The 17,476-nt window shown below is 35.4% G+C and overlaps 1 protein-coding gene across 4 annotated transcripts in view; it reads left to right on the top strand.

The window, feature by feature from the left end:
- Positions 1-17,476, top strand: part of SBF2 (SET binding factor 2) — a 509,682-nt gene that overhangs the window by 295,307 nt on the left and 196,899 nt on the right. For all 4 annotated transcript variants that reach the window (XM_025265781.3, XM_025265782.3, XM_044929499.2 and 1 more), the window contains 3 exons: positions 5,982-6,186; positions 8,596-8,705; positions 10,773-10,922. In XM_025265781.3, the coding sequence (XP_025121566.1) occupies positions 5,982-6,186; positions 8,596-8,705; positions 10,773-10,922 (465 nt within the window). The remainder of the gene's footprint in view (positions 1-5,981; positions 6,187-8,595; positions 8,706-10,772; positions 10,923-17,476) is intronic.

The raw sequence follows: 17,476 nt of genomic DNA, 5'->3' as shown, positions 1-17,476 counted from the left end.
CTTCCAGGCTGTTTTCTTAAGAGTCTATACAATTTTGCATTCCCACCAGTAATATATGAGAGTTCTGTTTGCTTTGCATCTTCACCAACACTTGGTGTACTCAGTTGTTTTAATTTTAGCCATTTTAATAAGTTTGTAGTTTTATCTTTTATGGCTTTAATTTGCATGCCAGCAGCTGTGTGAGAGTATTAGGTCTCTTAGCTAGTCACTTGTGCTCTTTTGGTATTTGTAAAAAGGATACATGTCTTAGAACACGCAGCCTCCATTCTGGAGTCATGAATAGAGCAGTTGTTCTAACAGGGGCAAACTCTGTTCCCCTAGAAATTTGGCAGTGTCTGGAGACATTTTTTGGTAGTCAAAACCAGAGAGTATACTACTGGCATATAGTTAATTAGAGGCCAACGATGCTTCTGAACATTTTACAATATACAAGACACCCACTTTTCCCCACCCCTCACTGCTAAACAAGAATTATCTGGCTCAAAATGTTGATAGTGTCAAGGTCAATAAACCTTGAATTAGGGCAGCCAACACTTCAAATATTAAAGTCATACACCAGATTTCTTTGTATTAAGAATGAGATATTAATTCTGTTAGGTGATCATTGAAAGGCCTGTGAGATGGAAAATTGAGGATGTTTCATTCTAGCAAATGTGTTCACAGTCAGGCAAGTCCAAAAAGTCCATTTTGTCAGTGTTTAACAATTCAGTCCAATGATAGTTTTGTTTTGGCTGTATTTGAATGGATTTTTAAGAATTTGTATAACAGCTCTAGATATGATTGGTGCACATTAAATAATTATTAAATACCTAAACTAATATGGGAAACTTGGTAGCCTCTGATGAGACACATTGATTTATCATTCATTGTTGAGACCAGTGTGGAAGAAGTTTTTTCCCCCAATGTGCCTACTTTGAGTTTCCAGTCGAGTTTAGGCCTTTTTGTTTTGTTTTGCTTTTATTTGAAATGCTTTCTCAGCCTTGTTTTCTGTAAGCCCTAGGCATATTCTCATTTAGTTTGCCAAAAGAAAAATCCATGTTTCCAGACCAGATGGTTTATGTGTCAGTTTCTCAAGTCTGAGAAAATCATTGTGCTTCCCATTGATAGAGTATTCTCTAAAAGCAGGATTACAGAGCTCATTTCTTGAAAATCATTATCCAACTTTAAAATTTCCTCTAAACAATAGTACATTTTGCCAACGTGTTGCTTTGGACAGAATTATGTTCACCTTAAGTATGCAGTTGTCTAAATCCTTAGTTATTACTTAATATTTGCACTTCTCGAAAATCAGAGTTGACCATTTGGCTGCTTCTTTTGTTCTATTGGAAAATAATGCATTTTCTTATTTCAATATGGTGATTAAACAATGAAACTGGTCTGCGGTTTTTAATGAGCTCAGAAGTCTTCAAGGGATTGTTCTAAATTCATTTGGAGTTATAAATAAGATCACATGTTTCCAAGAACATGCCGAGTTCAACCAGCCTTAAAATGTCTCTCATTTCTGCTGTCTTCTCAGAAGTCATTATACGACCAAGTTGGGTGCGAGGTGGTGAATGTAGTCCTTTATAATTACCATACTGCCCGTTAGAGGGCAGCAGTGTACAGATACGGCAGCCGGAAAACCAAATAGTGTTCAATACTAGATCTTGGGGCATGAGCCTTTCTTGAATTTTCTAAAAACAGTTAAATACATTATTATTCAGTAACTTTAACCCATAATTTGAATTTTATGAAGACTATCTGTACAACTGAAGAATATGAACTTTGTTTTAAAGTTATTTTTGTTTTAGATGCTTATTGTTCTGACTTGTGTATGGATTTGGTTATGAGAAGAAAAACACTGTTAGTGACGAATAGCTATATCTTTTCTCTAATAAGTGATTTTTATTTAAACCCTTATTGAATACTATTGTTGTTAAAAATATAAGTAGCTGGTAATATGATGGGAATATATGGGAATAGATGGATGATACAATGGAAAAAGAAGTGGGGTTTTAGTTTTAGAAGCTTGGTGTCATGCCATAGAATATGCAATGACTGAACATTTTTCAGATGAATATACTCTACACTTTTGGAAAAGAGCTTTAGATTTATTCAGGGGAAATATATGTGTGTGTGTGTTATAAAGCTTTCCTATAATAATTTGTTCCACTCTCACAAGAACCTTATGAAGTAGGTATTGTATTATTATCTTCCTTACAGATGAGGCAACTAAAACACAAGTAGTAAGAGAATTGATACTACACTAGGTCACACTACTAGTGAGTGGCTAAGCTGGGATTTAATCCAGGCAATCTGACATCAGAGACCATGAGCTAAAAATACTTTGTTGTATTACTCTCTTTCATTGAACTGTTTTAACTTTTCCTTCTGAATTACAGTGCCTCCCATCTCTATCACATTTTCACTCATAGTCCTGTTTCTGGGCTTCTTGATTTCATTAGCCCTTTAACCCTCAGTGATACTAGTTACCATACTGTATTAATTATTAAAGGTTTATATAAGTTTTATAATCTGGAGAGTTTGACTTCTCCACTTACTCTTCTTCTGAATTCCCTTGACTATTTTTAGATCTTCAGTCTTGCTTATGCAATTTAGAATGAACCTGTAACATTACCGAATTTTTGACTAGAAGCAATCAATATGTGTATCTTTATTTTTGTAAACCACTTTAAGTTATTTTTGAAATAAGAAGAATATGTAGTGAGAGAGAGAGATAAAATATGCTAGAAAAGATACTATCATCACTAAGAAGATTTCTTTTCTACTTTTATTTTTCCATGTTTTAAAATTCACTTTAATAAATATTATTTACATCATAGGAAATATATTTAGTTTTAACTTTATTATAAAGAAAATAAGTGTATATAGAAACAGAAATAGTGACAAATATACTTTAAATGACTCAAAACTCAAAATTCACATGAATTATCTCCCCAGCCTGAAAGAATTATCTGTCCAATGAGTTTTAGAAAATGTATATTTATAATTTTTGAGACGATAAAGTATCTTAGATATTGTGTTTAAAGAACAGAGAACAAACATACTGCTTTTGGAAAGGGCAATTTCAGAAACTCCAGACCAGTGATATTGGTGTTAATCTGGTGTAATTTTAGAACAGTTTTTTCAGCGTATAGTTTAGAAGGTGGTGATTGTGAAGACTTGGCTTAGGAATTTACTTATTTTTTTCTGTCTTTGCTAATATATCTTTGTATATTAGGGGGAATACAAAGTGTATATGAGGGCTACTTTGGCAGGAACAAGTTTTTGATCTGATTTCACCAGCTCAGGAATCTTTTAAGAGAAGTGTAAGTATAGGCACTTGGAAATATTGTGAGTTGAAGAAAAGCAAGTATCACAATAAAGTGAGTCATGTGAATTTGTTTCCCAGTGTATATAAAAGTTGTGTTTACACTATACTGTAGTCTGTTGTGTGCAATAGTATTTGTGTCTAACAGAAACAATGTACGTGCCTTAATTTAAAAATACTATTTTTGTTAAAAAAATAAATGCTAACCATCATGTGAGCCTTCAGTAAGTCATAATCTTTTTGCAATAATAATATCAAAGATCCCTGACTAGAGATCACCTTGCTGCTGCTGCTAAGTTGCTTCAGTCATGTCCGACTCTGTGCAACCCCAGAGACGGCAGCCCACCAGGCTTCCCCGTCCCTGGGATTCTCCAGGCAAGAACACTGGAGTCGCTTGCCATTTCCTTCTCCAACGCATGAAAGTGAAAAGTGAAAGTGAAGTCTCTCAGTCATGTCCGACTCTAGCGACCCCATGCACTGCAGCCTATCAGGCTCCTCTGTCCATGGCATTTTCCAGGCAAAAGTACTGGAGTGGGGTGCCATTGCCTTCTCCCAGATCACCTTAACAAATATAATAATGAAAAAGTTTGAAGTATTATGAGAATTACCAAAACATGACACAGAAACACAAAGTGAACAAATGCTATTGGGAAAAAATGGTGCTAATAGACTTGTTTGACATAGGGTTGTCACAAACCTTCAATTTGTGAAAAAGATAGTAACTATGAAGCTCAGATGTTGAAGCTGAAACTCCAATACTTTGGCCACCTGATGCAAAGAACTGACTCATTTGAAAAGACCCTGATGCTGGGAAAAATTGAAGGCAGGAGGAGAAGGGGACGAAGAGGATGAGATGGTTAGATGGCTCAATGGACATGAGTTTGAGTAAACTTCGGGAGTTGGTGATGGACAGGGAAGCCTGGCGTGCTGCAGTCCATGGGGCTGCAAAGAGTCAGACACGACTAAGCGACTGAACTGAACTGATGAAGCTCAGTAAATTGAAGTGCAAGAAAACAAGGCATGCCTTTATAGACTTAGGCAAAGTTGTTTATCCAGTATCACATGAGTAGAGCAAAAACTAGAACCCAGGCTTTCTGACACTTAAAGAGTATTATTTCCACTCTGTTACTGACATATGCTCCCTTTATCTTCTACTATGATCCTGCCTTTCCTTTATCTGGATCTGGGCCAAATAATCAGAAAGAATTGTGGGGAGCAGCTCTGGTAGATGATGCTGGTTGGCCATTTTAACTGTCCAGAGAATATGTAGGGCAATATTGAGCTTAATGTACAACACAAATAATGCAGGTTCAGAAGGAAAAAGAAATTTTCTGGTTTCACCGAATGGTAAATGCAAGAGTTGGCCTAAGAATGATTGTACAGCAGCCTTTCATATGGAACTTTGTAAAAAGTATGGATTCCACTCTGCCTGTAATATTTGAAATATAATTATACATAAGTAGTGGCTGGATACTTATGTAGAAGAAGTAGAGCTTCCCTGGTGGCTCAGAGGTTAAAGCATCTGCCTGCAAAGTGGGAGATCTGGGTTCGATCCCTGGGTTGGGAAGATCCCCTGAAGAAGGAAATGGCAACCCACTCCAGTATTCTTGCCTGGAGAATCCCATGGACAGAGAAGCCTGGTGGGCTACAGTCCACGGGGTCGCAAAGAGTTGGGCCCGACTGAGCGACTTCACTTTCACTTTCAGTGGCTGGATAAAACTCCATGCCAACTCCGAGGGTCTATGAAAATATTAGCTGACACAATTAATTTAACTAATACAGTCCTGATATGTGTTCAACATTGTGTCCCACTCATTATGAACAAGTAGATAATAATTTGACATGCTTTAACTAGATCACTCTGTCTGCAGTGTTAAAAATAGAGTGAGAGTGGGAGCAAGGGTGGAGCAGGGAGACAGATTAGGAGACTGTTCTTAGCAATATGAAAGAGATGCTGACTTAAACCAAGGTGTGTTGAAAAGTGGTCAGGTTATAGACATAGTTTAAAGACACAAGTTAAAGGTTTGCCCAGGAATGGATAATGGGGTATTAGAGAAAGGCATTAATGATTACTCTAAGTTTTTCACTGAAATGATTGGAAGAAATAAATATGCCATGTACTGAAGTGAGGAAGACTGTAAATAGCAGTTTTGGAGGAGGTGAATACTAAGTGCTCGTTTTGAACATATATTCAAGATGTTATTTTAAATCCAAGTGGAAACAGTATTTGCGGATTGTTGAATATATGGATATGGAGTTCAGGAGGACACTTATTTGGAGACCAAAATTTGTGAATCATTGGTGTTCTTGTAGTTAAAAATACGAGACTGTAAGTTATCACCAAGGAAGTAAATGTAAATAGAAAAGAGGCCTGTGATCTGAGCCCTGGGGTAGTCACATAGTTAAGAGATTAGGGAGATAAAAAATAGACAAAGATGTAGCAAGAAATTTACAAACCAAGTGAAGAAAGTGTGTTGAAGAGGAAAAGAGTGATTGATCAGCTGTATCAGATGCTGCTGGTAGCTCATGTACTCCAGGACTCTGTATTTTATGGCATATATCTGAATGTGTGTACAATCTCTCACCTGTCTGATTTCAGTTTCCCTCTGGCCAACAATCTGCCATTGTTATTTTAACTTATGAATAATCTTACCTATGTTTAATATTGCAGGAGAATCCAAACCCTCATATGGCATTTCAGAAAGTTCCACGCCCAACAGAAGGATCCCACTTGCGAGTTCATATTCTTCCTTTCCCCAAAATTAATGAAACTCGGGTACAGGAATTAATACAGGAAAATCTTGCTAAGAATCAGAATGCACCTCCTACTTCAAGAGTGGAAAAGAAATGTGTTGTGCCTGCAGGTCCACCTGTTGGTATGTATTTATCCATTTGTTTAAGGTAAACTTTTAACCAAGATATAAGACACAGGGACTTCCCTGGTGATCCATGGCTAAGACTCCATGCTCCCAATGCAGGGGACCCAGCTTTGATCCCTGGTCAGGGATATTATATACTAATGTGAATATTATTTATTATTTACTTAATAATACTAATTTGCTGTAATTTCCCTACATATTACCAGCTTATACTTAAGTGTTGATCATACTTTTACATGGAGAAGAAAATAGAGAAGCCAATGTGTTAGGGTAGTTACTTTTTGAAGGATTTCATCTTGTAAGTTTAATATTCATAACTTAGTTGAATGCTTTCTTTAAATACACACATGAAGTTGGTTTAAATTTTTATCTGCTTGAATTGTAGCCTTGTCTCAGTATTATTTTTGTATAATCTCTTTACTTTCTTCATTTTCAGTCAACATCAAATTTTTTATATGCATATGGGATCTCTCATTGTCGGTGAGAGAAATACATATGACTCAGTATTTGTCCCTGCATGGACTGCCTATAAAACCAAAATGAATGAATGAATGAACAGATGAAAGAATGATGAATGAATGGGTGAAAGATGAATTCAGGGACCTCTGTCCAACTTTCTGATTTGTTTAAACTGATCAGAATCAGGATTTTCATTGCATTAAAATTTTAAAGTATGAATGTTTCATCTTACATGATACCCACTTAGTATGAGTGTACAATTGCTATGTCACTTTAAGAACCATTCACATTTTGAGAAGTTAATTACTTTCCAGCTATTCTTCAGAGGTTCCAGAGTGATGATGAACTGCTAAAAATAGCATTTGAAAGCCAAAACCTTAAGAAGGAAGACCTGAAAAGTTGAATACCCATAAACCAGAGTTGTTGTCAACTGTTAGAAAGCTAGTATTAGAATGCCGCAGCTGAGGATTTGGCCAATCCCTGATATATCAAACTCTAGGTGAAGAACTTTCTCCTGGGAGTGAACTAAGTCTTAGTCTCCAAAGGAAAGTAGTAATTTCCAGATGGTAAACAGATTCATTATTTTAAAAGGTGGGATTTTTAATGGTTCATCCTAAAGAAAATTTAAAATGCTATGAAAGAAATTTTAGAATTAAAAATTTATAAAAATAGGTTAAACATGTTGCTCTCTAAAGTATGTGGTCCTACTTGGAGACTAAGACATTTTCTACTCTAAATATAGATCAATTTCAGTTTCTGTCTATGCCACAGACTTTCACGTGTGGGAAGCTCCAGAGTACAAAATAAAGAATGTGCATTTCAGACAGAGAAAGTCATATGAAATAATCTATTTTACCATCATGGTCATTACTGTTACATAATTTTAAATGATTTCAAGAGAACTAGTAAAAACCAAGTAAGATTGATTTCCTGATTCTGATAAAGCACTATAGTTAGGTAAGATACCACCATTTGGGGAAGTTGGTGTGAAGTACATGGATCTTCTCTGTACTAATTTGTAACTCTGTGTAAGCTTATAATTATTTCAAAATTTTTAAGTTTAAAAAATTGTTTTAAGAATGTAAAATTTCATATTGATGAAATGAAAGGAAGGCCAAGAGTATGGTATTATGGTTTTTCTTGTTAGGTAAGAGCAATCATAAAATATAAGGCTTAAGAATTATAGCTACTACCTGATTTGTACAAATGATTTTGTGTAGTTCTTTGTGAAATTATACTTTTTATTTAATGAATACTGATTTAATTTATATCTTCTAATATTCTTTTAATAAGTTACATTTGTTTTAAGTAATTTTAGCTTATGTAGTACACTAGAATTATCCAATCTTGTGAAGTTGATAGCTACTAAGTTCACAGAACCGAAAAGTGACTCTCCCAAATTTGTAAAGCAATTCTTTGGCCATGATCACTTTTGTTTGTGTTCAGTGCTTCTTCAGGTCACCTATACTCAGATTTTTGGAACCTAATTTTTTGTGGTATGTGGTTTTTCTTTGGTAATATGTTAGAAATATCAGCTTCTTTTCCTGTTAGTAGTCAGTCCTCGTATATATGAGCGTTAGCTGTGTTGGTCATGATCTTGTACCTGACACATTTCTTGTCTGTTTACAACTAACGGTTAAAAAAAGATGTTTATCTTTGCTTAATAAAATTTTACTGTGCAACATGAATTAATTTGTGTAAGAGTTAAGTACAGCATTAGCATCTATCCTGTGAAATTATCCTCAATAAGCTATTGATTAGCCTGTCACTTCACAACGTAGAAATGTAATCAAAGTGATGAAGTACCTTCAGTGTTATGTAAAAAGGGGGAAATAAAGGCTTAAGTGTTTGTCATGTAAACAGAGTCATATAAACTGTAAACAGTAATATTCCCCTTGCTTTTAGTATTGCTAAAGGAATTTAATTTGTGTTATATTTCCTTAATAGTTTCAATAATGGATAAAGTGACAACAGTTTTCAACAGTGCACAGAGATTGGAAGTTGTTAGAAACTGCATTTCATTCATATTTGAAAATAAAACATTGGAGACTGAAAAGGTAATAAAATGCCATCATTCCTAATATTCATCATGGCCCTTTCAGATTTCTGTGTTTAGCTTGCCAACTGACCTCTCCTCTATTTCCATCCCTTTTCTTTATAAAGTATTCTTTCATTGTTTTTATCATTTTAAATGAATAGTGCCTAATATTTAAAATCTTAGCCAAGCCCGAAATATTGATAGTCAATTCCCCCCCTGAAACTTTTAAACATTGTTCATTAAATTCTATTTTGGCATATTATTTAGAAACTTCAGTCAGCTCAGTTCAGTCGCTCAGTTGTGTCCAACTCTTCACGACACCATGGACCGCAGCACTGCAGGCCACCATATCCATCACCAATTCCTGGAGTTTACTCAGACTCATCTCCATTGAGTCGGTGATGCCATTCAACCATCTCATCCTCTGTTGTCTCCTTCTCCTCCTGCCTTGTCTTTCCCAGCATCAGGGTCTTTTCCAATGAGTCAGTTCTTCGCATCAGGTAGCCAAAGTATTGGAGTTTCAGCTTCAACATCAGTCCTTTCAGTGAACACTCAGGACTGATTTCCTTTAGGATGGACTGGTTGGATCGCCTTGCAGTCCAAGGGACTCTCAAGAGTCTTCTCCAACACCACAGTTCCAAAGCATCAATTCTTTAGTGCTCAGCTTTCTTTATAGTCCAACTCTCACATCCATACATGACTACTGGAAAAACCATAGCCTTGACAAAACGGACCTTTGTTGGCAAAGTAATGTCTCTGCTTTTTAATATGCTGTCTAGGTTGGTCATAACTTTCCTTCCAAGGAGTAAGCGTCTTTTAATTTCATGGCTGCAATCACCATCTGCAGTGATTTTTGGAGCCCCCAAAAATAAAGTCAGCCACTGTTTACACTGTTTCCCCATCTAATTGCCATGAAGTGATGCCATGATCTTAGTTTTCTGAATGTTGAGCTTTAAGCCAACTTTTTCACTCTCCTCTTTCACTTTCATCAAGAGACTTAAAAACATTTAAAATATAATTTTATTTATTACAAAAAATCTACTTAAAACAAGTAATGAATTATAAAAATTGTGGTCTTCATTTAAATATGCCTTTCATGTGTGCTTTAATAGCACATTTTCTTGCCTTCTTTAATAAAACATATTAAACATTAATGTCACCTTTTCTTAGTGACTTGTCACAGTTCTGAGCATTTATTACATGGGGCTAGTAAAGCTTGTGAAACAAAGTTTTTATCCACTTAATGACCCTCAAGTCTGTGTTTTGAGTTTTTTGGAATCCATTTTTTCTTATGATTGTAGTGTTAAATGGACTTTCTTTTGCTTCTCTTGCTTTCAACTTTCACACTGTTTCATGTGCCCCTTGTAACAATATTAGGACCTCCTACTCTCAGTCTTTTTCCTTCCTTCTTATTTGCTCCTTTGTTCTCATTTTACGTTTCCAAAGTTAAATAAGCCTATTGTTAATACTACTTTATGTAAAGTAACTCAGGCTCTAAAGGTGAACTGGAAGAGGCATTCTTGTGGGTGAGGAAGTAGAAGAGTTTTAGTATGTAAACCTAGAGATTTCTATTTGTTGCTCTGAGTTTTTTCCTTCTTAATTATACTTTTGAAATAGAAGGGATTGCAGAATTTTCCAGTCATAAATTAAAACTGAGTAGTGATTAAGTTGCTAATCACTATAAAAGAATAAAATCACCCATGCTTCTTATCATTTTAATTTTTCCTTCTATTCTTGCCACGGAGATGTGGCCAGTTATTGAAAGAACATGTCAATTATCCATGGTTTTGACTCAGAATCTGAAGCAGCAGTTATTTTGGTGGCCAGAGTTTTGATAAGTTTTTTTTTTTAATGAAGTTTAATGTTTTTTAAATGTATCACATAAACAAGTCCTGTTTGTTTTCATGCTGCCTTACAAATTTAAAAAATCACTATAAATCCATGTTGTCCTTAACAGCAAATCAACCCTTTTCTAATTCTAATAGCTCTGTTAAATGGTTTACAGGATATGCATGAGTTAGCGTGATTTAAAGTTATTTTTTTTCCAGTGAAACCTCTTGTTCATGTCTGCCTCTTATGTCCTCAGACCCTTCCTGCTGCATTGAGAGCCCTTAAAGGAAAGGCAGCAAGACAGTGTCTCACTGATGAGCTGGGTTTACATGTTCAGCAGAACCGGGCAATATTAGATCATCAGCAGTTTGACTACATAATAAGGATGATGAACTGTACTCTACAGGTAACTTTTAGTTCTTTCAGATTTCTCTTCTTATTTGAGAATAATACTTTTTTTCCCCAGGCAGTTCAATAATTACTAGTATATCAGGTTCTTAAGCCTTCTACATCTGATAATATGAAGAGCTGATATTTGTAGCATTTCTGTTAGAAACACTTATGTATTGCTCAGCATAAATATTAGGAGTGTTTTTATTCTTCCTTTTTTTTTTTTTTCTTGAAAAATACTAGGTTATTTTGCTAGTTCTGTAATTAAGCTTTCTGAAGTGAAGTCATCTTTGAAACATTCAGCTGTATATTACTTAATGTCTATATTTTTGTCATCCCTTTTCAGCCGGTTTTCAGTTGTACTGTTAAAATAGAGGGCAATGAATGGTGGGTAATCCAAATGGTAAATGAATTATTCAGTTCATAATCTATTTCTTAACCTATGTATATGGGTATTAATTGTATCATTTTTTTTTCTTGGGTTACAGTTGCTTTACAGTGTTGTATTACAAAGTGAATCAGCTATCTGTTTATATATATATATCTCTATCCCCTCCCTCTTGACCCTCCTTCCCACCTCCTCCATCCCACCCATCTAAATCATCCCAGCCCAGCTCCCTACATTATACAACAGGAACAACAAGTTCCCACTAGCTATCTGTTTTACACATGGTGGTGCACATACATCAGTCCCCATCTCCCAATTCATCCATGCCCCAACCCCCCACTCCATGCCCACACTTCCATTCTCCACATCTTCATCTCTGCAGATAGGTTCATCTGTACCATTTTTCTAGATTCCACATGTATGTGTTAATATACAATATTTGTTTCTCATTCTGACTTAACTTCACTCTGACTCTGGGTCCATACTGTCTGTACAAATGACCCAATTTTGTTCCTTTTATAGCTGAGTGATATTCCGTTGTTTATATGTACCACATCTTATTTATCTATTCATCTGTTGATGGATATTTAGGTTGCTTCCATATCCTTCCTATTGTAAATAGTGCTGCAGCAAATGTTTGGATTGCTGGATTATATGGTGCTGTGTGCTGTGCTTAGTTGCTCAGTTGTGTCTGACTCTTTGTGACCCCATGGACTGTAGCCCGCCTGGCTCCTCTTTCCATAGGGATTCTCCAGGCAAGAGTGAGTTGCCACGCCCTCCTCCAGGGAGTCTTCAACCCAGGGATTGAACCCAGGCCTCCCGCACTGTAGGTCAGATTCTTCACCGTCTGAGCCACCAGGGAAGCCCATGAATACTAGAGTGGGTAGGTAGCCTGTCCCTTCTCCAGGGTAACTTCCTGACCCAGGAATCAAACTGGGGTCTCCTGCATTGCAGGCGGATTATATAGTAGTTCAATTTTTATTTTTTTAAGGAACCCCCATACTGTTCTCCATAGTGGCTATATCAATTTACATTCCTACCAATAGTGCATGAGGGTTCTCTTTTCTTTATATCCTCTCCAGCATTTATTATTTGTGGAGTTTTTGATGATGGCCATTCTGTGAGGTACTAGTTTTGATCTATATTTCTCTAATAATTAGTGATGTTGAGCATCTTTTCATGTACCTCTTGGCCGTCTATATGTCTTGTTTGGAGAAATGTCTGCTAAGGTCTTCCTTATAATTTATACACATTAATGTCTTAGGGTGCTACTGTTATATTTTTTTGCAGGGTGTATTTATCTTCTCAAATGCATTTCAGATAATATCTTTCTCAGAAATTCTAACTTAAAAGCTAGAATGAAAAATGTAATCTTGTAACGAGCACTTTGTGGTTTGTTAAAGCAAATTAACAAAATAGGAGATAATTCACCTCTACTGGAAATAAATTCTTATTTTAGAGCATAAGAGACTAGCTATAATAGTTTATAATATCAAAAATTGAAAGCATCCTAAATGTTTACCATTTGGATATAAATTCATGTAAGTATGGTAGAACACTTCTTTGGAATACTGTTCTGCTACTAAAATAAAAGAGGTAGCACTATAATATGTACCTATAGGAAAAAACTTCTGTTACATATTGCCAGGTGGGCACACAGAAAGATACATAAGGTAGTGCTTAGTCACTCAGTCATGTCTGATTCTTTGTAACTCCATGGACTATAGCCCACCAGGCTCCTCTGTCCATGGGGATTCCTTAGGCAAGAATACTAGAGTGGGTTGCCATGCCCTCCTCCAGGAGATCTTCCCAACCCAGGGATTGAACCCAGGTCTCTTGCATTGCAGGCAGATTCTTTACCATCTGAGCCAGCAGGGGTACATAAGGTAGATATAATTCTATTTTGACCTAAAATTACATGTATGTAGGTATGTATATTATAATGAAAATCTAGAAAGGATATTTACACTAAATCCTTAGTAATGGTTATCTCTGACATATATAGATTAGAAGAGTTTTGACTTCCATTTAAACTTTTCTCTGCTTGAAACACACACATACACATAAGCATAATTAAATTATCTAAAACATATAACAAGGGTTTTTTATAACAGAAGAGTATTCTCATTTTTGTAGGAAGGAAATTATTGAAACTTTATGAGAAGAGTAAGACATAATTCGTTTGCCATAAAAATCACAAGTCTTTTGCTACTTCTGTTCCTGTGTTTCAGTTCCTTTGGTACTGTCATTACAGAGAACAAAAGAATTTGATTAAGAGATCAAGGTTACAAGAAGTCCTAAACTTAGATAATATCCTGGTTCCCTATACCTGGTGATAAAACTGAAAAAACTATTTTGGGAGGCTTTTTTCCATTTGTATTTTATGTGCTGTAATTAACTGGGTTCATGGAGTCGCAAAGAGTTGGACATGACTAAGCGACTGAACTGAATTAACTGAAGAACTAAATTAGAAGGCTTTATCTAAACTTAATTTTAGCATAAACCAATTAGTAATGGATTACAGAATAGCCAGGTACCCTTGGGCTAGAAAAATACTCCTTTTCATTTGAATAATCATATTCTGTCGGGGGAAGCTCGGGTTTGTTGTTGTTGCTGCTTCCAAATGCACCTGCACTAATGAACTCTTAGTGCTTTGTAATTCAGTATTTCATAAAATTAGATCTTGTCTTTGTTCCATTGTAGAGAGGCTCTTTTCAGTTATAAATGAGTTCATATGTGATACTTTTATTTTAATGAATTACTTATTTACCAACTTGGGATTTATTAATATTTATATTCTTGTTACAATACTTGTGGGGATTTAACATAACATTCTGAACATTTTTTTACAAAAGCATAGAGTTTCAAGGCAGAGAGGCCAAACATCTGTGTTTGTGTTTTAAAATAGAAACATTAAATGAACTAAGTTTTAGGTAGTGATTCAAAAACTTTAGTAATTTTTGTTTGTCATGAAGTTATCCTGTAGTTTCTGTCCTCAAGGGAAAATTAAATGGAACATGAGTACTGCCAAGGGGTTATTTTGTTTATCATGTTCTTTCAGTGCCAAGATGATTTTTTAAAGGACTGGTTTATGGAGATTATAGATTATTCCTATGTATTTTCTCATCTCAAATAACTGATCTTATTTTAGTTTTTTTTATAACTGAGATTACTATATATCTCTTCAAAAATATCATGGATTTAACTCTTTTCATTTTAGCAGATACATAATTTTTATGTGTAAGATCATAGCTAAGATCTTTTAATGGTAAATTATAACTTAAAAACCCAGTGGAGTACTCCATTTCCAGCCTTATAATAAACTGCAGGGTATGAGGGACCCTCTCACTAATGTAGAAATAGATCTTAGAAAATTGCAACAGCAAAAACCCATGATTTTTATATATTGTTTTTCCTAAGAAGAAAAGGAAATCTCTAAAAGACCTCTCCTCTATTCTCAAGAAAAAGATAAGTAGGGAAAACCAAATTCTGAGCACTTAGCAGTTAGGGAAACCAGATACATGAGCTCAATCAGTTAAGTCTTGACGTCTGTAAGAGAGCTGGTTGAACCTGAGAGCTTTATTACCTCAAGGTAGGACATCGGAAGAAGAATGAAATAATAGCTCTTCAATGGCATACCCCTCACCCTTGCTTCCAGAAGAAACAATATAAATCTTTTGTATAATTTATTAAATATTTATCAGCCCCAATTTAGGCAGTCAGGGTTCCCACTGATAAACTTTAGTGAGATGTGAAGTCACAATTTTAAAATGACCAAATACCAAAGAAATGAGCCAGTGTGAAATAGTGTTAATAGAAACATACAAAAACAGATTGAAGGCCTCATAGGCATTATATTTTAGAATTATCTAATTTGAATATATAATAATTAAAATATTTAAATAAAAGGATTGAATACAAAGTAAGCAGATAATAAGAAACTAACAAAAGGGCTAGATAAGTTTAGATTATGTAATCAGTAAAGTAAAACATCAAAGGATATGGAAAACCCAGTATCATTAATGTCAGTTCTCCACAAATCAACCTGTAGCCTGAATGTAATTCCAATAAGAATTGCAGCAAACTTTTTCTTAGAAATTAACTGGATGATTCCAAAATTTATGTGGAAATGCTGAAGACTTAGAGTGGCCAAATTAATCTTGAATAAGAACAAGTTGGAGGACTTAACCCAACCTGGTTTCAAGACTTATTATCAACCCACAGTAATCAAGATAGTGTAATACTGACATGTCAAATAGATCAGTGGAAAAGGGCACCCAGAAATTAGACTTGAATTTATGGGAAATTTGTTAAAGGCACCAAAGTAATCCAATCAAGGGAGGAAAGTTTTTTCCACAAATAGTGCTGGAAAACTGAATATCCATATGGAAGAAAGTGAACCTCAATTTCTACCTCATATCAGACACAAGGATTAATTGAGGTAGAGCATAGACATAAACATAAAATAGAAAACCACAAAGTTTTTAGGGGAAAGCATGGAATAGTTTCATGACTTGGGAATGAGTAACAGTTTCCTTTTTTAAAAAATTATTAATTGACTCTTTTGACACATAATTTCTATAACTGGCAAACGTTTCTTAGGTCACAAAAAGTGATAACCAAAAAAAGAAAAAAAAACATAATTATACTTCATAGAAATTAAAACATATGCTTATCAAAAGACAGAATTAAGAAAATGAATATTGAAGACTAGGAAAAATTATTCCAAAATATATATGTGACAAAGAACTGATGTCATGGTTATATAAAGAACTCCTACAACTTAAGAAGAAGCAGCCAAGCCATTTTTTGAAAATGGACAGCTTAAACAGACACTTCACAAAGTAAGATATGGAAATGGTCAATAAAAACATGAACTAGTCAGTGTCAGTCATCTAAGAAATGCAAATTGAAACCATTATGAGATAATACTATATAACCACCAGTATGGCTAAAATTAGAAAGACTGGCAATACGAAATGTTGGCAGGGTTTTTTGTTTGTTTGTTTGTTTTTGTAGGCTAATTACTTTACAATACTGTGGTGGTTTTGTCATACATTGACATGAATCCGCCACGGGTGTACATGTGTTCCCCATCTTGAACCCCCCTCGCATCTCCCTCCCTATCCCATCCCTCAGGGTCATCCCAGTGCACCAGCCCTGAGCACCCTGTCTCATGCATGGAACCTGGACTGGCAATCTGTTTCACATATGATAATATACATGTTTCAGTGCTATTCTCCCAAATCATCCCACCCTCACCTTCTCCCACAGAGTCCAAAAGTCTTTTCTTTACATCTGTGTCTGTTTCTCTGTCTTGCATATAGGGTCATCATTACCATCTTTCTAAATTCCATGTCTATGTGTTAATATACTGTATTGGTGTTTTTCTTTCTGACTTACTTCATTCTGTGTAATAGGCTCCAGTTTCATCCACCTCATTAGAACTGATTCAAATACATTCTTTTTAATAGCTGAGTAATAGTCCATCGTGTATATGTACCACAGCTTTCTTATCCATTCATCTGCTGATGGACATCTAGGTTGCTTCCATGTCCTAGCTATTGTAAACAGTGCTGCGATGAATATTGGGGTACACGTCTCTTTCAATTCTGGTTTCCTTGGTGTGTATGCCCAGCAGTGGGATAGCTGGGTCGTATGGCAGTTCTATTTCCAGTTTTTTAAGGAATCTCCACACTGTTCTCCATAGTGGCTGTACTAGTCTGCATTCCTACCAACAGTGTAAGAGGGTTCCTTTTTCTCCACACCCTCTCCAGCATTTATTGCTTGTAGACTTTTTGATCGCAGCCATTCTGACTGGCATGAGATGGTACCTCATTGTGGTTTAGATTTGCATTTCTCTGATAATGAGTGATATTGAGCATCTTTTCATGGTTTGTCAGCCATCTGTATGTCTTCTTTGGAGAAATGTCTGTTTAGTTCTTTGGCCCATTTTTTGATTGGGTCGCTTATTTTTCTGGAATTGAGCTGCAGGAGTTGCTTGTATATTTTTGAGATTAATTCTTTGTCAGTTGCTTCATTAGCTATTATTTTTTCCCATTCTGAAAGCTGTCTTTTCATTTCCTTCGTTGTGCAAAAACATTTAAGTTTAATTAGTCCCATTTGTTTATTTTTGCTTTTATTTCCATTACTCTGGGAGGTGGGCCATAGAGAATCCTTCT

The sequence above is a fragment of the Bubalus bubalis genome, chromosome 16 (genome assembly GCF_019923935.1).
Source record: "Bubalus bubalis isolate 160015118507 breed Murrah chromosome 16, NDDB_SH_1, whole genome shotgun sequence".
In the NCBI taxonomy this organism is placed as follows: Eukaryota; Metazoa; Chordata; class Mammalia; order Artiodactyla; family Bovidae; genus Bubalus; species Bubalus bubalis.
This window is presented reverse-complemented; position numbering and strand designations above follow the sequence as displayed.